The sequence below is a fragment of the Anas platyrhynchos genome, chromosome 4 (assembly GCF_047663525.1).
Source record: "Anas platyrhynchos isolate ZD024472 breed Pekin duck chromosome 4, IASCAAS_PekinDuck_T2T, whole genome shotgun sequence".
Taxonomy (NCBI): Eukaryota; Metazoa; Chordata; class Aves; order Anseriformes; family Anatidae; genus Anas; species Anas platyrhynchos.
In genome coordinates this window covers 22,946,955-22,968,774 of record NC_092590.1, presented here as the reverse complement: position 1 = coordinate 22,968,774, position 21,820 = coordinate 22,946,955, and the positions used below count along the sequence as shown (strand labels likewise).

General features: G+C 35.5%; 1 protein-coding gene across 12 annotated transcripts; it reads left to right on the top strand.

Annotated features, from left to right (window-relative positions):
* On the top strand, window positions 1–15,863 carry LOC101805242 (coagulation factor XI). Of its 12 annotated transcripts, XM_005008970.5 has the most exons (15): window positions 19–337; window positions 863–921; window positions 2,911–3,073; window positions 3,776–3,882; window positions 4,878–5,037; window positions 5,603–5,712; window positions 8,195–8,354; window positions 8,936–9,045; window positions 9,134–9,293; window positions 9,416–9,531; window positions 9,900–10,074; window positions 11,995–12,170; window positions 12,472–12,567; window positions 13,863–14,002; window positions 15,518–15,863. In XM_005008970.5, exons 2-15 carry the CDS (start codon window positions 864–866, stop codon window positions 15,671–15,673), a joined length of 1,887 nt encoding a protein of 628 aa, XP_005009027.1. In that variant the 5' UTR covers window positions 19–337; window position 863; the 3' UTR covers window positions 15,674–15,863. The 12 variants fall into 12 exon arrangements, 8 of the variants coding, with proteins under 8 accessions (XP_027312273.1, XP_027312267.1, XP_027312268.1 ...); XM_005008971.6 differs by lacking the exon at window positions 15,518–15,863 and having other exon boundaries at window positions 14–337; window positions 13,825–13,962; XM_021276898.4 differs by lacking the exon at window positions 863–921 and having other exon boundaries at window positions 18–337.
* The last annotated feature ends 5,957 nt before the right edge of the window (window positions 15,864–21,820 follow it).

Here is a 21,820-nt window from a genome sequence, read left to right as displayed (position 1 = left end):
TTCTTTTTTTTTTTTTTTTTTTTAATGTCAGTTCTTGTGGTAATAGCAGAGGCTGGCTGCTCCAAACCTTTTATTTTAAAATGTCATCAAGAGGCAAAGGCTTAGATGATGTTAACCTGCACTTTGATTTCAGTGCAGTGCTGGTTATATGCACTCTGAAAATACAGCCCAAGGTCAGTAACAATATTGACAGAATGAGCACCCATTCAAAGTTCAACATTAAAGAGAAGTTAGCATTGCAGGCACAGGCACAGTAATATTTAACGCAACCATTTTTTTTTTTTTTCCCAGTGGAACATAAACCTTATCCATTCATCCAGACCTACCATATATTCAGGTATGTAACAACTGCAATTGATATTCATTGAAAGGTTTTCATAACAACAATGCAGTGTATATTGATCTATTTGTGGATTATGTTGTGTGGCTGATTTGAGTCTTTCTCAGCTTATGGTTAGCATGTAAAAAAAAGAATATAGAAATAAATTTAAAATTCTGATAACATGTGCCAGAAGTGGTGAGTGTGAGTCATTTGTTTATTGTGTTGATAATAATATCCATTTAACTACCAGGATTAATGATACTCTGATAGAATATTGCTCTCGGTCTAAGTAACAATAAATACGCTAATGTGAAACAAAGCAGGAATTCTCCAAGCACTTATAAGGTTTATTACTTCTTGCAACCATAAGTAAAGGACTAAACCTGTGTTTCTGTTGTGTGTGACTGCATTTATGCTGAAACTGCATATAATTTTGAATCAATAGCATAAGATTACACATGATATGCATTGGGGTACTCTGTAAAGCTAAATATGTGCCATCTATTAAAAATATCCTAAGAATAATTTTGTGTTTTTTAGGATGATTTGGATTTATCAGACTTTTTATTTCATTTTCTTACTTGCTTCAGTTTATGGTGGTAAGTCAATATATAATTCCTAAGACAGGTACACAGAGTAATGTAGCTCATCTGGAAGGGGAGATTAAAAAGAGTAATATTCAAATGGCCTAAACATTTTTATGCAGAGTGAGTAGAGCTACAGAGCAGCATGATTTTGGTGGGGGGACACACAGTCCTAAGTGCAACCTAGTCCTGAGAGAGTGGGGTTACACTCAGTTAATTTTGGGTAACTCACGGAGGATGGAGGTTTCTAATTGTTTTTTCCATCCCTGTGATAGGGATTGAAGTTTCTAATGGGCTTTACTGACATTTTTCTTCCAACCTTCCCCATGCTTTCACCTTGCCCAGTGCACCTGGGACCATGCTGTAGGCAGTTTTCTGTCAGACCAAGGCTGTATCAAACTCTTCTCTGTGAAACCAATACAATCTTCAGAAAGTTCTGTGCACCCAACAGCAAAGCTAACAACGTGGGCAGCCAATTAGGAAGGGAGCTGCTTCCTCCCTGCACAAATTAGTGCCCTGTAAAGCTGGCAGTGATTTGTGTTGGTGCTGGGGTGCATTATGACTGTGTGTGTTTTTCAATGCGTTAATGATTTACTTTGGTTTGTAAAAGTCAAAATTTTCTTTGCACTTCCCTGAAGTTCCCTGTGCTGATAAATTATAACTAAGGCCTAACACAGGTTTACATTCAGTAATGTGTTATCTGTTTTCTCAGAGGACAATGAGGTAATGCAGCTTTTTAGCAAAATATCTTTGACAAATGTACTATTATTCCAGAAACATTTTACCCAGATTAAAATCTCAGTAGAACTGAAATCTTGGAACATATCTAAGGCTCAGGAAATAAATATCTTTATTAAACTAAGGTATTCAGAGCTGGCCTAGTTTTATGTGGTATTAAAAGTCAAACATAATATTAAACTCCATGATTTTTTATTTATTTTTAATTTTTAGGGCATACCAACTTACATTAATAGATGGTAAATAATATCCAAAATGTCTGATACAACAATTGCAATAGTCTTTTCATTTTACTTCATAAATAATTTAAAGTTATCTAAGTAATAGAAAATGCTTTTCTGTTGGTGGCAAAGTTGGGCAAAGAAATTCTATAAGAATAATAACAAGTACCAGTTTTTAAACAGAATAATAAATACCAGTTTTTAAATAAAGGTCATGAAAATGTCTACACCAGAAAATTCTGGATATTTATTTATTACTATTCTGGATATTTTAACAAGGAGATCTGACAAATTCCTTAATTTGGAAAGATGGGAAGGGCTGCCACTTAGCTACTTTCATTCCAGTCACATGGCTGTGCAGCGTGAGTGGACTTTATTAGAGAATTCAATATGGGATTGATGAATTCCTGAATATCTGAGGTGGTAATCCACTTTATTTGTATTCTAGGAGATTCTTGAGATATTGCTCCTGGATCAGTACTTTTGTTGTTAAGAAGCAAGTCAGACTAGGTTTGAGGCAGATTGTAAGGAAGTATCTGAAGCTAAACACAGTGGCACTGACTGTGAATCTGGCCTCAAAGCATCACTCAGCAATAGGACAATCTTCACATACAATTTTCTAACTCTCTTTGGTCTCTGTACATCCTCCTGGTTTTCCTTTTAATGGCTCTCTATACTGGAAGATATACCTTGGAAGATGCTTCTGCTGCTCCTGAGATCTGCCATGAGTGGCACTTACCTCGTGGCCTCATGGCTGACCTTGCTGCTAGGGCTTCTGTCACTGCTCAAGCTGCCCTGCTCCAGCCTTGGGTGTGGGGTGAGGGAGAGGACAGAGATACCCCAGACAGTTTTATTTCTACCAGGCTGGACAGCAAGTACGAGACTTTCAGAGGAATGGTTCTACTCGCCCCCCTTGCCCTCTTCTCCTGCCAAAGGAGTCAAAAGCATGGTCAATGTCAAGAAGGGGCAGTGGCATCACCCTCTCCTGATTAACTGTCCATACTCCTATCTCTAACAATTTACATATTTTGTTATTCCATATCAGAATGTGTGACTCAGATCTATGAAAATACATACTTCCAAGGAGGAGACCTCTCCACAGTTTTCACACCAAGTGCCAATTACTGTCAAATAGTGTGTACTTACCATCCTACCTGTCTGCTCTTCACATACTTGCCAGTGACATGGACTAAAGATCCTGCAAAGAGGTAAAATGCTCGTATTCTTGTGGATTTTGCTGGTGTCCTGTGATAATGTTAGGAGCTCAGTAACATTTTGACAGAACATAGGCATGCAGAGAAGGCTACAAGGTTGCCAAGAAAGACAATGCCATGCATCTTTAAAAACGATAATCTAGAAGAGTATTTGCTGAACTTTGAAAGATTAAATTTGGCAACAGCGAATCTTTCACACTCACATACCAACCCTTCCAAGGAAATAGCACCTGCAGTGTGCTTCTTCCTCTGTGCCACACTTATTGCTGAGGGACCATGTGACCAATTTTATGTCTCCGGTGATCCCCTCTATTGCACCCCTCTTCCCTATCTGTTCTCTTCAGAATATTTTTCTCTTGATTTAGTGTCAATAGCCTGAGATGAGGCTGCCTTTCCTCTGTGTGCCCAGTGTGTTTCTTTCTTTCTAACCCAGTTACAAGTGGTGGAACAGGGCTGTGCTTCTTGCTTGAAGGAGACCTTTTGGAGCTTTCACATATACCATGTATTTTCATTTGCCACCAAGCATGCTAATGCCAACAGAGCAGCTGCAGTTTTACCCTGTCTGTCTCTAAATTGCTTTTATTGTCTTCATTTTCATGTTGAGGAACAATGATCAACTTGCATTTCACCTCAGAAACTTTTAGGAAGGACTGTGTTATACTGAAAAACTGTGAATTGCTGCATTTTAAAACACAGGTTTTCCTGCTACTTAAAAGACAGTGATACTGAAATGTTGCCAAAAGTGGATATGGAAGGAGCTGTTTCTGGACATTCTTTAAAACAATGTAACATCAAAATTAGTGGTAAGATATAGCTATTCACATGTATGAATTTTATCATGTAGCAGATATTTTGAAAACAGGAACTGAGTTAGGAAGCAGCCAGGCAGTGAAATCTATGTCTTTTGCTATATCTCTTTCATACACGACTTAACAATCTTCCACTGTTTTCAACTATGCACTGCTAAGGCTCCACAGAAAAGGGGAGTGGGACCTCCAGCTGCCATGGTTTCATTTGCTAGAAGCAGATATATAACTGACACCTCCAGTCGTAAAGATTAATTTAAAGAGCTAAATGGGTCCTACTTGATGCAAATTCGCAATTGCAGCTTATTGATAGATCAGTTGTGTTTACTTCTGACTGGAACAAGCCTTTCATGGCATTCAGGACTTTTAAAAGCCCTTTTGTACCCCATCCTGTTTAAAAAACCCACCAGGGTTTGGCTTACTCATGTGTTCTGTGAAAAGACCCTATTGACCTTAAGGTGAAACCTGTGGGGGCAAAATCTATGTCAAACTCCATGGTCAAAATTTTGCCTTTATGCAATGTAAATTGAATCTTTTGGCTCAAATGGGAGATGGCTGTTGCTTATCAGAATATATTTGGAGTTTTGAACTGTCATATAAATTTGGAAATAGATAAGTATGTGTTTTAGTATTAATCCTGAGTTCTTGCATGATTAACTTCATCATGATCTTGGTGTAGGTAGAGGCAGTGTCAAAGTCTGTCAGTTTTTCCTCTGCCACGTTATGCCTACACTTCTGATTTTGTTACTAGAGGCATATATGAAGTGTGATGTAGCTGAAGTGAGCACAGGAAGTGACATTAGGATTACTAGGGCTTTGCTGTATGAACTGCCATCTTTTGGGCAATTTGGGGAAAAAAAAGAAAGAAAAAAAAGAAAAAAAAGAAAAAAAAAGAAAAAAAAGAAAAAAAAGAAAAAAAAGAAAAAAGAAAAAAAAAAGAGAGAGAGAGTAGAAGAATGCTTTCAGAACTTTGTCTCTTTCTTTTTCCACAGCTTGCAGCCCAGATGTCCACATAGGTCTCGATATGGAAGGGGAAAATTATGACGTTACTGTGGCTGAGAGCTATCAACAGTGTCAAAAAAGATGCACCAATGATGACCACTGTCATTTTTTTACATATGCCTCAAAAACTTTTCACAATGAAAGCTTTCGGTAAATACAGGTTTGATCCCTTTTCTTGGTCAGTGCTGTGCTTTAGTCAACAAAATGTCAACAACAATGTCAGAACAGTCTAGGGTGAATTTATTCAAGGAAATATATATTTTTTTCCTTGACTGCTAATCCTTGTAATGTTTAATCAGACATACTGGTAGGAAAATATCTGCAGTAAGTTAGCTTTCATCTGTCCATTGGTGAGAAAGAAAAACTTATCATAGCACTGAAAAAAAAATATTCCCTGGAGATATTCAAATGCAAACTATTGTTCTGCAGCATTATTGCTCAGTTAAATCTTGCTCTGCTTATTGCTTATTGAAAATAACATCATCAGTGCAACCAGAGACATTCTTTCATATTTACTTGGACTATTTTTGAGCTGTTAGCCTGCTCAGTTTTACAAGTTAAACGTTGTTCAATTGGATATGTTTCTCATTTGAAGGTTTTTATGGATATTGGAGGTTGCTGTGGCCCATGGTAGGAATTAGGAAATCAGAAGATTGATGTAGAGTAAGGAAGATGATCTGTTGTCTTACTTCTTTCTTTATTCTTTATCACTCAGTGAAAAATGCTTCTTGAAACATACCAGGTTAGGAACTCCAACCAGCATAAGGGTGCTTGATGAGGTTGTGTCTGGATTCTCCTTAAAGCCATGTCAGCTTTCTGAAATAGGTAATTAAAAATCTCTGTTGATTTAGTTTAGATTCAAGTGTTATGTATAATGAGGTGCAGTCTGTCTCTGACATGATCAATGTTTCATTTCGTAAAAGAATTACAATATTTTTCTTGTAATTACAAGAATTACAACTTATTCTTGGAATTACAGTTAGTACTCTCAGGCACAAAAGAGTTTTTAAATATATTTTTTTTCCATTTTATTATTATGTGTTGCAAAAACAGTTGTCTGCTTTGGAGATTGAAGAATTCTTTCACTAGATTAGCCTGATGAAACTGCAGTTTATCTTTGCATCATAGATACAAAAATGAAAGATAAAATCCCGTCAAAGGACAAGAGGAATATAAATCTTTCTAAATTCTGTTGGTATACCATGTATGTGCTTAGAAGTTTTTAATGAAGACCTGCAGTTTTCTGATACAACTGCCTAATATGAAGGAACACTGTGTTCTGCAGGTGATTTTGATGAAAGCAGTGTTTGTGCTACTTCTTGTAATCATTACTCAGGCAAAATTCTTAGATCAGACTGTATGAATTATATCTTCTTATTCTTAATCAAAACATCTTCAGTTCATTTTGTTTGTTTTAATTCTACCTCCACCTTATCCTACTGTCTGGTATTTTCCCTTCTGAACAGTGATGACATTATACTTCCATGTAGCCTTATTTTAGTTCACAGTTAATGTAGTTTTCCCATACAAATCACTTTTTATATTTCCTAAACTTGCTGAATCTTTCTTTCTATATCAACATGTTTTATTCAGACTCTTTCAGTCCTACTGGAGGAATAATCTTTGGAAATTATTGAAAAAGTAGTTGATTCAGATCTTAAGAATGAGTGCACTTACAGAAAAATGAAGTGTGAAGAATATAAAAGGAAGAAAAAGGTTTGTAAAGAGAAGAAAATTTGGCTATTCTCTCTCTGTCTCTAAGAAAGGATGGAAGGAAGGTTATTTTACAAATTGCTCCATTAAGAGAAACTAGGCAGATAGATTCATTGTTAGGAGAAAAATCCCAGTACTCTGGAGGGTCCTGGTGATAGACTTTGAGAAGAATCAGAGGACTATAGCACATGGACAAACAATATGATATTAAGATAAAGTCAACAAACACTTGAGACTTCATCAAGGATATTTATGGTTTATGACAGTGGTGACATGACATTAATGATCTATCTTTAAATGAAATCAGAATTTCTGAATGCATGTGAAGTTCAGCCTCATTTCTACCCGTCTGTTCTTGCTTTTTCTGTCTTGCAAGAAAGGCAAGAGGAAGGGAGAGAGAAGAAATAAATCATGAGATCATAGAAGCCTAGACAGTACTGTTGGATAACAAGGTCATCTAAAGAGGTCATTTGTTCTAATCCAAGACAGATCAATTCTACCTGTTCAGATAGAGGTTTGTCAAAAATATTTGTAAATTTCGGTGTCATCTCCTGTCTCATGTTGTAAATATCTGAAATGGATTTACTTGAATATTTGTTCTACCTTTTCATTACTGTTTAGGCTCACTAATCCTACATTGTTTATGTTCTAGCTTCATCGTTTTAAATACAGATGCTGTACTTCCCCTTTCAAAGTGTTGGGAATCACATCTATCCTCTGTGAACACCAAAAACTAAATTCTACCAAGAAACTTTGAGATTCCTTCAATCAGATTCTAAGAACACTGAAATCATCATTATTATGGGATTTCTCTATTTCCTGTTCTAACATGTCCTCTTCCCTCTGCTCAGTAATGCTAATGTTATTGACCATCTAACTGCAGTTTGTTTCCATGAAGAGAGAGGCTGTTCTTAAGCTTTTCTTGTGTCCTCTGTCATTAACTTTACTTCTTCCCTGAGCAGAATCCCAGCTCCTTTCCTAATGCTAATTATTTGGAACTGAATAAATATTTTTCTTTTGAGAATTTGTTCCTTGCTGCTTGGCCTTTCATTTTGTGCCTTTGCCTTTCTGATTTTGCCCTTATGCACTCATGCTATTATTTGTCCATAGTAATTTGTCTTACATTCTGCCTTTTGCAAAGTGCCTTCTTTGAGGCCATTGAAGGTTCTTGGGTTTGTGTCCCTAAAATCCATATTTCTATTTTGAATATCATTTCCTCAAAAAGCTATTTGCTCTCCTGAACTCTATTTAGTCTTTAACAGAGGGTCTTACCTACTAATTATCAGAATTAATTAACCCTTATTTTCTACTCTCTCTCTCTTTTTTTTTTTTTTAAGTGTTGTTGTTGATTTGTGTGTTTCTATTGTATAATTAATGTCCTGTATTTTTTTTTTTTTTTTTTTAATTCATCAAATGATCAGGAGTCACATTAAGATCTGCCTCTCACTTTTACTGCTTTTTTCTCTTCTTTTCATTTTATCAGTCACAAAGGAAGGAAAATGTGAAAAAAATACAAATTAATGATTTGTAAATCTTAATATTCTGATGACAGAAAATCATCGGAATTTTGATACTCTGTTCTTCTTTTATACAGATTGTAAAATGGACCTTTTTGAACATCAAGAATTTTCAGGAATGAATGTTACAAGTTTCTTCACTCCTGATACCTCTGTCTGCCAAACTATTTGTACTTATTTTCCAAATTGCCTGTTCTTTACATTTTTCACCAAGGAATGGCAAATAGCATCACAAAGGTGAATATGAGAACTTTTAATTCTCTAAGCAAATATTAAAAACAACCACCACACAACGACAAAAAAACAAGAACAAAACCATGAAAAAAACAACAGCCCACAGCCTTTTATAACCAACATTTTATTGTATTTATGGAAATTCTTGTTAAGGGGTTACTTTCAGTAAAACACAGTTTTTTATGTGTTGTATTCATACATTTATAGTTTTCTGTCAGCATTTCATCTGTCCTCCAGTGTGACCAGGGATCTTGTGCTGTAGCTGCATATCTGGGATTGCTTTATGACTTAAAGCTGAGTTTTATGAAATTGTAAAGAGGCATCTGGTTTCCTGTCAGTATTGTCATTTACTTGAAAAGTTCTTGGATGATATTAATGTTTTTGAAAGTGTTTATTTTTACAAATCGAAATTCCTACTTTCATATCCAGTAGTGAGAGGAATTCAAAAACTACGGTCAACAGAAATCAGAGGTGGAAAGCACATTTGAGAAAGAACCATCCCTTACCTCAACCTAAATATCAATTTTAGGATGTGAGAACAGATAACAGATTCAGTTATTTAATTTTTTTTTTTTTCATTTCAGAAATCTTTGCCTTCTGATGACATCAACAAGTGGAACACCAGAGGCACTTACGTTACGAGAAAATGCAATATCGGGCTTTGGTCTCCTAAATTGCAGAAGATACTTTCCTGGTAAGTAATAAATTGCATTAAGAGTATGTCTTTTGAATTAATGAAATTAATAGACCTATTGATGCTTGGAACACACTCATTTTTACAGCCTGCAATTCTCGCACTTATGTGCATATGAATTTTTTGGGAGATGAACTCAATGTCACTTATACAAAAGGACACAAAGCCTGTCAGCAGGTTTGCACAGACATGATCCGCTGCCAATTTTTCACATACTTTCCCCTCCAAGATTCATGCAATGAGGAAAGGTAAGATTAAAAAATGTTTAAAGATTTCTGAAAGAATCCTTCCACAAACTTAGGGAAGGGATATAATGTATGTCTTCTGTGTAAGAAGTGCAAACTGAATCTTTGCATTAATTTATTATCAGGAAGTGTGAGTGTCATCTAAGAATGTCCTCAAATGGATCTCCAGTGGAAATAAAACATGGGCCAGGAAGGATCTCTGGATACTCACTACGATTATGTAAAAAAAAGGCCAGTACTGGTAAGTAGAGCTTTCATTTAAGAGAGACATTGTTTAACTGATTTTTGTGCAGAAAGCCTAAGCCTCCATATTTTATTTTTCTTTCTGAAAATTGGTTGAATTGAAATGTTAATGAGACACCTTGTGAAGTTAAAAAGCGTTCTGAAAAAGTGAAGTATGCCCAGCCTGCACACTGTAAACACAGACAGTGGCATTGTGAACTTGGTTAAACTGGACTTTATGATCAAAAATTGTAAAGGGATAGAATGTCTTATGTATCACCTTTGCAGAAGATCAGTCCCTATTTGCAGGTCATCAATAGTATCATCTTCATTTTTCATGGGCAAGTGAAAATTATCCTTAAGCACAGTTTCCAATTATTTCTGTAGTATGCATGCAGCATTCTGCAAGAAATATTAGGATAGTTGGAGGGACAGATTCTTCCCCTGGTGAATGGCCATGGCAAGTAAGCTTGCATGTGAAATTGTTTCGTCGGAGACATCACTGTGGGGGCTCTATCATCAGTAACCAGTGGATTCTTACAGCTGCTCACTGTTTCATGAGGTGAGTCCTAAATGTAAATTTGAAAATGAAAATTTCATCCAGAACGTGAGATAAATTGAGATACACCTTTCAGAAAAAATAAATGTGCATGACAAAAATGACTAGAATAGAATAAAGTATTTCGATGTAACCAAAAGATGAATTTTTAAGGTAGACAATTCATATTCTTGACATAATTGGTATACCACACTTAACCCTTCAAAACATAGTATTGCGCTACTAATGCTAAATTGTTTTAATGCATCTAGGAGATGGAATTCTAAACAGACACCAGATACCTACAGTAACAGGCATTTTCACGCTTTATAATTTTTTTCTTACTGTAATATCATATCACCAAGGAAAATATGTTGTTAATTATTCCATTTCACATACTTAAAATAATTATCTCAAAGATTTGTCTGTGGTACACAGGGAACCAATAGGTACCAATCTGATACCTTCAGCAGCAGGGTGCTCAGCAAAGGCCAGGACACACGTTAACTTCTAGGGGTCCATTTATGTCACTTCTAGTACAAGAGCTACTTTTCTCTGAAGCATTGAAATCCTAATTGTGCTGGTTTTGATTAATTTTCTCTTTTCTATTTTTACCAATTAGTCAATTAACACTCTGATTTTAGTAGAGGTTTCACCTGTAAGGAAAATATTTAGAGCATTGAATGCTTAGAGAATAAAGGCTAATTTCCGCAGAGACATATGGTATGTGTTGCTCGTGACCACAAAATTGCCATCACATTTGTGTCATGAAACCACTTGTATTGTGAAGAGCTGATTTAATCACCATTTCCCTTGATAGATGTTCACCACCTGTAAAGCAGGTTATCATGTCATTTACAGAGTGAAAGTTGTAATATAAAGCTGTATATTGAGTGTGTGTGATGGGAAAGAAGGCATGGGTAACAGATAAAATGCTTCAAATAAGAGAGCATTGGCCCAGCAACATGGGCTGAAATCAGCACTTTTGCTCAAGCAGTGTCATACTTTAACCCTTCTTATGTAGTAATGTTGCCAACATTTGGCTTCCAGTGACAAACCTTATAAAAGTGGTTAAATGCCCTAAAGACTCTGAAAAACCCTGTATGTAGAATAAAATTCTCTACCTGCTATTGAATGTTGTAGAAGCTACCAGTACTATAAAAGGCAAGGGGAAAAGTTAAATCTTAAAATTAAAAATATGAACTGTGTTCATTAGAAACTATTAAAGCCAATTGATATTTAAGAATAAATGAAATCTTCAAATTTTTTGAAAAATTCATATAAGACAGGTTTTACATTTTCCTCAAAGAATGTACTAAATTTTTTTATGTTACCTTAATGAGAGAATATCACAATGAAATATCCCTTAAATGTACTCAAAGTAAAGTTGAAGTCATAAAGGTTAACTGGAACTTTTCATATAGGTCTGTGGTATTACATTTTCTAATCTCTATTTACATTCATTGCAGTGTCTGAATAAACTCTACTTGAATTTGTATTTACAATCCTATTTTGGTTACTACAAAAGCTGTTGTACTGGAATGAATGGGAAGAGTCTCATTTACTTCTTCAGGGCTTGCATTAGGCCCTTGAAGGTAAAAATAACAAAAGAAGAAGAAAAGAGAAAATGAAAGAAGGCGAAAGGGGAAGGAGTGTGAAAAAGAATCAGGATACTGAGATTCTGAACATAAAAGAGAGGGGAGACTGATGTGGGGATGACAATATAACTAGAAAGTGGAACAAAAGAAATGAGAAGTGGAAGGAATGGAAGTGGAAGACAAACCTTTTTAGACTTGAGAGTGTGAAAACGCAAACGGGAAAAGTGACCTCCGTGCTGTTCACGTTATACTTGGGAGGGACAGAGGATGTTGGCACCTGCACACAAACTCTGAATAAGTGTAAATCTTTGTGCCACAGACTGACTGTTTGCCTTTTTTTCCTCAGTCGTCAGAATCCCAACATTTGGCGTGTTTATGCTGGTATTTTAAAACAATCAGAAATAAAAGAGGATACACCTTTCTTCAAAGTGGAAGAGATTATTATTCACCCTCGGTATACATATGCACAGACTGGATATGACATTGCTTTACTGAAACTGGATAAACCTATGAATTTTACTGGTATGTAGTGTATTTCAGAGGTATTCTGAAAATGTGCAGGATGATATAGGCTGGTTTTGGTGTGGCAGTTCATGAAAACTGGGATGGTTTCCCTTAATATTACTGGGTTTTATGGAGAATCTCATTCTCTTGGAGTTGAAAAGAAATTGTGTGGCTTTTATTCACATGACGGGGGAGATATCTACTGTAAGGTACAAAGCATAACATGTAGGCTATCTTCAGGGGCTATGTAGATGCCCATAAAACCTTAATATTGTAGCTGTCTCCACTAGCCAAACTAATATTTTGAATTCTATTTTAGATCTTCAACTACCTATTTGCCTGCCATCAAAAGAAGAAGCTAACATACTTTATACTGACTGTTGGGTAATTGGATGGGGTTACAGAAAGGAAAGAGGTACAGATAAATATTTAAAGTGTGCTATTTTATTTGAAAAATTGTGTTTAAACAAACAAACAGAACCACACCTCCCAAAATACCCTCTTGAGTCTTGAATCCAGGAATTGTGATCACAAGCTACACAAAGAACATGCATTTGCTCATAGCCTTGTTTATATGAATCCATAACAGTCATCAGAGTCAATGAACACGAATATAACTACTCCTTTAGTTTGATTCTCTACATTGTTTTCTCAGGCTTTCCTGTGGTAGGTAGATGAGCACTGCAAGTTAGCTAGTTTCATATTGTCTTTTATGCTTACAAAGATACTTCAAGTTATGAGGTGAGATAGAGATAATAGTATAAAATAATAATACAAATAATTCACATATTGAGATATAGATAATAGATTTAATGTTGAACTGTGGGATCTTGAATTACAGTCTACACATAACTCATACTTTTCTTTTTGATGTGATTTTATTCATATGACTTCAACAATCAGAGGTAGAATCAGAGGTTTGTTGCTTTTATGATTCTGAAGGTTGTTTATGAACAATAACAATGACCTTTGTGTTTTGATAGTATTTGATATTAGATATGGTTGAATTACTCTGACCTTACTTGCCAAATAGCTGTTAGTTATCAAAGTCTGTTATTACATATATAGACAAACCTACTTAAACCGAGTTCCCTCTTTTCCACACCTTCCTGTTTGAGAGTTAGATTTCAATGTGAAATTGAAAAAAAACTCTGGCAGATATTGTCTGGGCTAATTTCTTCTGTTAATTTGTAATAAAAGGCTGCTCTCAAATACTTTTATTTGCTCTACATGGAAATTCCTTCATCTTGTAGACTGTGGAGCAGCACAGATTTGGAAATTGGGAGGTATTGCAATCTTACTGTATTGCAACCCTATTGTAATACATTACTAAGAAATAATTATCAATAGTACAAAGTAATGTCTTTAGTAGGAATACTGGATCCAAGACTCCAAGTTCTGAAAAAGATACTCATATAGGGGTTCACAGCAAATCACACAAGAGTTTTGAACCTTTCCTGGTCATAAGTAATACTCAGGTAACATGGTGTTTTAAAAACATTCCAAAAACAAACAAAAACAGACAGTCAACATTGTTTACTAACACACATACAAAAAAAGGGAAAACAACATCATGACTGTCTAATTGCACACTAAAAACAATTGACCTCTGACTTTGCAATGTCACTGTATGGAGATTTCTAGAGTTTAATTTTAACTTTTACTTTGTTAGAACTGGACACTTGTCTGATCATACCACCTATTGCATAGGTCTTGTAGAAGATATTCTTCAGAAAGTTACTGTTCCCCTAATGTCAAAAGAGGAATGCCAGGCAAGATACCGGAAGCGCACACTAGATGACAATGTGATCTGTGCTGGCTATGATGAAGGTGGAAGGGATGCTTGCAAGGTAATGGAAAGAAGTCACATATAGTAATGTATTCCAAACATATGTTTAAATATATAATTGGATACCATAATAACATGTTTAATTTTCATAACAAAAATATATTTATAAATAGAGCTGTTTAACATATCACTTTTGCTTTCTGAAAGCACTGATAATCAAGTTACGTGGAGAACGCTTCTTATGTGACATCGAAATCCTCAGGGATAGACTTTATGTGGCTCCAGATAAAAATACTGAGTGTATACATATATAGAGAGAGACACACACACTCCTATAGTGTCTCCTACAAAGGGAACAAAGTTAACTTCCCACTTTGTGTTTCAAGTTAAGTATTGAGACAAAATTCATTGGTTTCCTAAGAATTATATCACTTTTCCTTAAAAAATAATAATGGTGAAAAGCAAATATAAGAGAGAATAAAGTACAAATTCTCACTCTTGTCCAATTAGGGAACAAAACAGTATTCCTTTAAAATATGGGAAATCCATAGAGAGCAAGTATAATATTTCAAAACATTTCTCCAGTAACACAGATTTCCTATGTGATGTTTTTATTTCTTTATATGAAGCTTATTTTAAAGCATCCGCTATCCATAATCACCCAGAAGGGAGGGTGCTGGATAAGGGGAATGGAAGGCTAAAGACAGCTTGAACAGACTGGTCTGTTCATTACAAGAAATGAAAATGTCACAGCAGTGTGAGGTCAGTGAGCCAAATTCTCTGCTTGAGAGTAAACTCATGCAATTCTATTAACTTAAATATTTTGAGTTAATTATAATCAAAACAAATATTGTCTGATTAGTAGCATATTTTTTCAATTTAAACATTTAACAGTTGTGTTCTATATTTATGCACTGTTTCTATTATCAGTATTAGGTATTCAGGAATAATAATTCTTGGAGCTGGGAAGTAATTTTTCCTCAATGACAATTAATCTTTATCTGATACAGCATAACAGAACATGGGGGTGATGTTATAAGAAAATAATACACTTGTTGTTCTCCCAACAGTTCATAACAGCTACAATAAAGAACCCAGTGTTCAGAAAGATCAATTTGAAATAGGAAAACAAATGTGTTTTATCCCAGGGAGGACAGAGTCAGTCAAACAAGACAACATACAGAACTGAGATTTACATACCAAAAACAAAGTTATAAGAAAAAGCATTGGCAAATTTACTATTTTTCTCATTTGTTGATGTGGTCTTTGTTGGGTGTTAAATCAGTGAATATAGATAAGTCAAAAACAAACAAAAGAATGAGCAAAACACCAACAGTTTTGAACCTTAAAGGAAAATGAAAATAATTTGCAATGATTGGAAAGTATTTAGAAGTAATTTTACTAGATAAATAGAAAAATGTCTACACTCTCTGAAGCAGGTATAAGTGAAAGTAATAGGCAGTTATGCTGGTATTAACACTGAATGATACTGATTTTTTTCAAGGCTTTCTTTGAGAGAGAAATACTGATGAGAGCTGTTCCTTGTGTACTCTTGTCTTTTTCTTTTGTGACACAGGGAGACTCAGGAGGACCACTGTCATGCAAGCATGAGGAGGTGTGGTATCTTGTGGGCATCACCAGCTGGGGTGAAGGGTGCGCTCGCCCCAGGCAGCCCGGAGTCTATACAAAAGTTGTTGACTATCTAGACTGGATTCTAGAAAAAACTACATAGTGTGAGTGTAATCTACTTGGCTCGAAGTGATGTCATGGAATAACAACTCCAGGAGCAATGTGATGACGTGTATTAATGTTTTTTAAATGGTGTTTCATGTTAGCTTGAAACATAAAGAACTTGATTAAAGAAGTGGAAAAGCAAGAATAAACAAACTTTACAGTCAATAAAAAACAGTAGTAAAAATAAACTCTTTGGTCACTGATTTGGCTGAAAAAAAATATATATATACCTGAACCATTAATTTCTTTTGATCTTGATAGTATATAATATTCTGTGGGACTTGTTCAGTGAGGCCAGGGTTTTACAGTTTAATTCAGTGAAGGCAGGAACTTCTGCTCTTATGCAAAAATAACTTACATGAAAGTTGATTAAGATAAATTATTAGAAGGCAAGGAAAATCTGACCTGGCATTACCAGTCAAAAGGTTCAGTGATAATTGAAGAAACTCCCTTAGTTACAGAATAATTTTATTTGTTTCACCTTAAAAACATCAAGACAGCTCTCTCCTGTTTCTTTTTCTCCTTTTTCTCTATTTTTTTTTCCTTATTTTTAGTCAAGTAACAAATACGTTTCATGGTCCGAATTAACACTAATATGAGAAACAGCAGTCAAAAAATTATTATTTTTTTTTTCTATTGTAATTAGTATTTCACACTGGATCATAAAGAAAGGTACATTTGTCTTTTGCTTTTGTCTTTGGTGAACTTCATGACCTTGTTTTCTAATCATATACGTTACCTTAATTGCTGAAAATACATTGTAAATCTCTATTCATGGTTGCTGCACAACCACAGTCAGTGTGTTGTGGAAGTCAACAACAGCAGAGTCTTTAGGAATAAATGACATTATGAAATTCAGAATGTTAAACTAATGGAAAAATAGTCATCAAGCTGCTGTAAATGAGTTCAGCATTTCAATTTTTTGATGTTTTATTTGCAACTAACACTGAACAAAAATGCAAACTGGTACAAAAAATTGTATCTAACTATACAAAGAGCCCCTGCTGTCAGAGTGCTTCCTGGGACATGCAGTGCCACAGCTGTATTCAAAAGGTGTTGGGCTTTTTTTTTTGTTCATTTTTAAAAAATACACATTCAAAGCAGTGATGAAAACAATCTAGATCTAACAAGAGGCTAGAGGGAATGGTGGTGCTGCAGGCACATCTAGGGAAAGTAGAGTAATGCCTTCCCCTCTCCTCGTAGTGGACTCTCAGGAACATGGTCTTGAGTGGTGCACAGTGCTTGAGGCCTCCTGCTTTGGGAGCCCCCATGCTGGCTGTAGGTATTCAGGATGCCAAAAGACAAAGTCTGGCATGCAGTGGGAGAAAGGGGGGAGAGAGAAGGCAGAAGTAGACAACATGCAGAAGTAGAATGGGAGATAAAGGCGGGGGCTAAAATTGTCTTCATGCTCTGTTTAATCCAAGCCTGGTTTGAAAGGTCAGCAATTCTCAGACATGCTGTCAAAAACTCAGAGACTTAAATGAGGGACTGGGAATGAGTAGGAAAAAAAAATGAAAGCATAAATGCAGCCAAAACAAACAAACAAAAAAACAACCACATTTCTGGCATTCAAATGTGGTTCTGTCCTCATGGGGAAGCAGTGAAAACTGCTAGAAAAGATCTGCTGAAGAAACAAAGGAAATACTTCAGTGTGCTAACAGAGACTGAAACTCTCAATTAAGATCCATCGGGAGACCATCTGAAATCCTCACCTGCCAATACTTCAGCTAAATTTGTTTTTGCTAAAGAGTACATGCTATGTCATACTGATAACCTTTAATGCTTTCTCATAATAATGTTGTCAGCAGCTTCATTTCCAAATGTGCACAAAATGCAAGTCTGTAAGTTGTGGTTTATTTATTTATTTATTTATTTTTATTTTTTATTTTCTTTCATTTTGTTTTGTTTGTTTGTTTTCTGCTGTGAGATTTTCCAGCTATCAGAGTAATGAAGAGGAATAGCACTAGCTTTGCTCTGCAGTGCTCTGGAGCTCCATATTTGTTTCTTAGAGATGGACCTCGTGACAGCAAATTGCCAAAGGAAACTTAGCTCTTCCTGTGGAAGGGATAAGGGGTCTCAGTGACAGCAGATATACTTCATGGCTAGTTTTTGACCAGATAAAATATCTTACTGTAATATATTTTAATCTAGAGCAGATATTCTTCAATGAAATTTTGCATCACTTTTCTGTTCATCCACAGCAAATTCCTGATAGCTAAAAGTAAGTAACAGGGACAGATTTTATGTGGAGAATGAGTGAGTTTGTGATAGCTATATGTAGTCCTTATGACTTCATTTAAGAGAAACTTAATAAAGTAACACATGACCTTTCTGTGCAATCATTCATCAGTGTAATATGTAATTAAATGAGAACTTTATACTCATAGAAATGTATCAGTGTTAATAAGTGCTATCTTGCTTAGCCTTTCTGATATCAATAAGTAGCTTGCCATAAATGAGAGGCAGTTCATCACTTTTATTTCATCTCCCTTCTCCCCTTCTCCTCTCCCTCCATAGTGAAAACAAAACAAAACAAAACACCAAAACCAAAATGAAACAACAAACAAACAAACAAAAACCACCACAAAACCTCTCTCAGTCTCATTAAAGAAAAAATTGACCTTCTACTTTAAATCTGCCCTGGTTTATGCACTTTAGTTACTTTAGTTGTTATTTAGATTAATGGTTAGTGTCTCTTGCAGAGTCTTATATTCAGCTATTTAGTTATAGTGAAAATCAATACAGATCATAATCTCACAACAGATTGGCAGAAATCTTGCAAGGGGCAAGCACCACTGATGATGTGCTGAATGGCAGCATTAGTCTGCCCTGAGACTGTACAAATAAGATCCCTCATTTTAGAAATTTATAGTCTCATTCAGGCACACTTTATACAAGTGGAGATAGTCTGGAGGGCAATTTGTTCGTTGTAAAATAAGGCAGGCTGCAGAGCTGCTAAAGTGGACTCTTCAGCTTGTAATAGCCTTCATTGTAGTCATTTTAATAAGATTGTAAACCAGACAAAACTAGTTTCCCATTAAATTGGTGTTGCATTGTGTTTTCAGTCATTGCTGTTGCTTTGCCTTATGTCTGAGACTGAAACATGTCTTGGAAGTGACCTGAGCTAGCTTCTAGGAAGAAGACATGATGCCTCTCATTGCTTTTGCCCAGATAAATTAAAAATTCTTAATGATGAAGATGTACAGAGACCAACAAGATCTGTGCTTCCACAGAAGGGCAAAAGGGAATAATTTGTTATAAACTTTTAGTATAAGCTTTATTTATTTTTTGAAAAAAGATTATTTGGCTGTGCTGAAAACTGCATCTCAGATGCTGAAAACTAAGGAACTGAAAAGAATGAATGTAATTCATGGCAGCAGTTTTTATAGTAGGAAGCTCACTCAGTTAAATTAAAATGTGGATTCTTATTCCCTGCCTAATTTCCAGTGTGTATGGAGTATTCTTTGGAAAATTATTGCTAGATCATATAATTTGTGAAATATCTGCATTGTAACATATTAAAATTCATTTCCACATCAAGTAGAGGGCAAGATTAATTTTGCTCTTTGAACAATAATAGCAGATGTGAAATATTGACTATTCCTAGTCAAGCATTTTTTTGAGTAATAAATTATTAATTTTTCCTGTGGTTTTTGTATTGTAAATTGATATAGATATTTATAGGTGTATTATTGATATTTACATATCTATTATAGTTACTGAGAAGTATTGTATGGTATAATGAATTGTTTAGTAAGAGTTGTGCAGTGAAGATGTAAAACATGTTTTACATCTTACCATTTTTTAATTTTCACAGTATTCTACAAAAGAGCAGGAATTAGTCTTTAGAAATTAACAAGCAAAATAAGAATCAATGCAAGATGATGAAAGACCAGCCCAAATGTGCTCATATTGGGAACCTGAAACAGACAACGTGATGGAGCACTTAGACATCGCTTCCTGCTCCTCATGACCATACCTCAGGAACTTAAAGATTAATGAAATATAGTGCAGAAATGTGCTTAATTAATGTTTAATTAGTGCTGCACTAATGTGCAGAAATGATCTTGAGATGGTGAGGTGCAGTGGCTTCCCATGGAGGACAGAGAGAGGGAGTAGAGCAGAAAGACTAATGTGTGTCAGCTTACAGCTGCTTCTCTCTTGTTGACTTTCTAAGATCTTTCTGTTTTGGCAGATGTCTTGAAGCCATAAAACTGTGCCCGACCATGGAATGCAGCTACTTTTCCAAACGATCTTTTTTTGTGAGAAATGTAGTGAACAGTGAATCAATCTTGTACGAAGTGCATATCGGATGAGTTTACATAGGCCAAAACTTTGGATTTCAGAGAGTACAAAACTTTAAGATGGGCAGAATGGGATGGTGGGAGCAACCAAAACAACTATAAATATGAAAAAGAAATTAAATAAAGAAAGAGGATGTATATACCTCTTTCCAGTAAAGGTATCCTGAATATCTACAGAAGTATTAGTACGGCTCTGAGCAAGCTTCTGTTTTCTTCACAGCATGTTCAGCTAAAATTTCAGGGAAAAAGAGAACTGTTTTGATGTATTCTAAAACGTTTCAAGGGTTTTGTCACTAGGTGGCACTTTTGCTCTAATTTGTCTTATGTTCAGTCGCCATGGTGAGAAAAGGAACTTGGTTTAGTATATCTTTTTTCAGAGTGTGTTCAATAGAACTAAAAAATATATTTTAATTCATATATCTACAGCTGAGAAATAATAGTAAATGATTAAATTAGCATCTTCATTTGTAGATCTCAGAGAGTTCACAGTGAATGGATATGTTTAGCTCAAATTTTCCATGTAGCACAGGGAGATTAAGAGACAGTAGGAAATGAAGACTGACAAAATCAAGCTTGGGGAGGGCTATTTGCCCACAGTTCCCTTCCTATGGAACTCTATGCTATTTAATAGTCTAATAAATATTCAACAAAACCATTGAAAGACACTGGAAAATTGCTGAGCATTTTGTCTCAGTCTTGGAGGGTTTGACTCAAAGCCAGTTTGGGCACAGTGCAGTTATCTGCAAGAGTTACAGCAAGAAAATTAAGCAGTTGGTAGGGGACAGTCAAGGGTATAATGGAATTTCCCTCACTGGAAACATTTAGGGCTAGGTTATGTCATGATGTAAGTGGCCCTGTCTTCTGGAGGGAAGATGGACTGGACAGCCTTTCTTCTGGCTGCTGGTGCTGATCAACATCAGCAACACAAGATCATGGGTTTGTTGTTTTCTGCAATATATGCTATATTTCAAACTTGAAATCTCATAATCAGATTTATTTTGTTCTATTTTCTATCCTGTTCTATAGCTGGTTCAGTCCTTCCATTCTGCTGCAAGTACTAGAAATTTATGCGATGAACTTACTTTACTTTCTTGGGGTTGTGTTTGTTTAGAAAGCACAAGATCAATTAAAATCATCATAATAATAAAAAAAAAGACAAGAAGACAAAATAGACTAATGTAAAAGCACAAATTTAGTTGTGCTTGCCCAATAAGTGTGATTTTTTTGCCATTACCAGGAAAAGTTGCCAGGCTGTGCCCTAACCTGTCAGTGCAGGGTCTCACCACTGTTCAGTGCTTTAGTCTGAGCTGGCTGCAGCTTGGTTTAACAGCTGGGCAAGGGGCAGTGAACGAGCCCTAGGAATACCTCTGGTGGTAAAGAACCTAGGGAACCACAGTACAATTAGTATTTTTTCCTGTAGTATTAATTAAGTTTTTAGGTGTTAATTAGACAGTGTGAATCATTAACCAGTTAAACACTAGCTGGGCTAGCAATAGATTTTGAATGTGCCTGTGTGGTGTGTTCTCTTTTACCCATAACAAGGATTTCAGTGTAACATTAATTAAATGCAGATTCCTGTTGGTTGCAGATCCATGCAAGGAAAAAATAGAAAGCAATCCCAAGGTGGTAGCAGAACTTCAGTTTAGAGTATTGTCAGCCACAGATTGAAAACAAGAAACAGACTCCTTTTGAAACTCTTAATTGCTTCTGAGCTCATATATTATTACATAATACAATGGAAACATCTCAATTTGTTTCCAGGTGCTACATAATGAAAAAACATTGGTAAAATAAATAACTCATGGTATCCTCATAAATGGGGTTGATACCGACATTAAAAA

Excerpts from the sequence above, each read along its gene's own strand:
- LOC101805242 (XM_072037175.1), top strand. The coding sequence starts at position 2,529 with ATGGCTCTCTATACTGGAAGATATACCTTGGAAGATGCTTCTGCTGCT. Across the intron at positions 12,568-13,862 it reads GGGTTACAGAAAGGAAAGAG|GTCTTGTAGAAGATATTCTT; the intron begins GTACAGATAAAT and ends CCTATTGCATAG. Across the intron at positions 14,003-15,517 it reads GTGGAAGGGATGCTTGCAAG|GGAGACTCAGGAGGACCACT; the intron begins GTAATGGAAAGA and ends TTTGTGACACAG.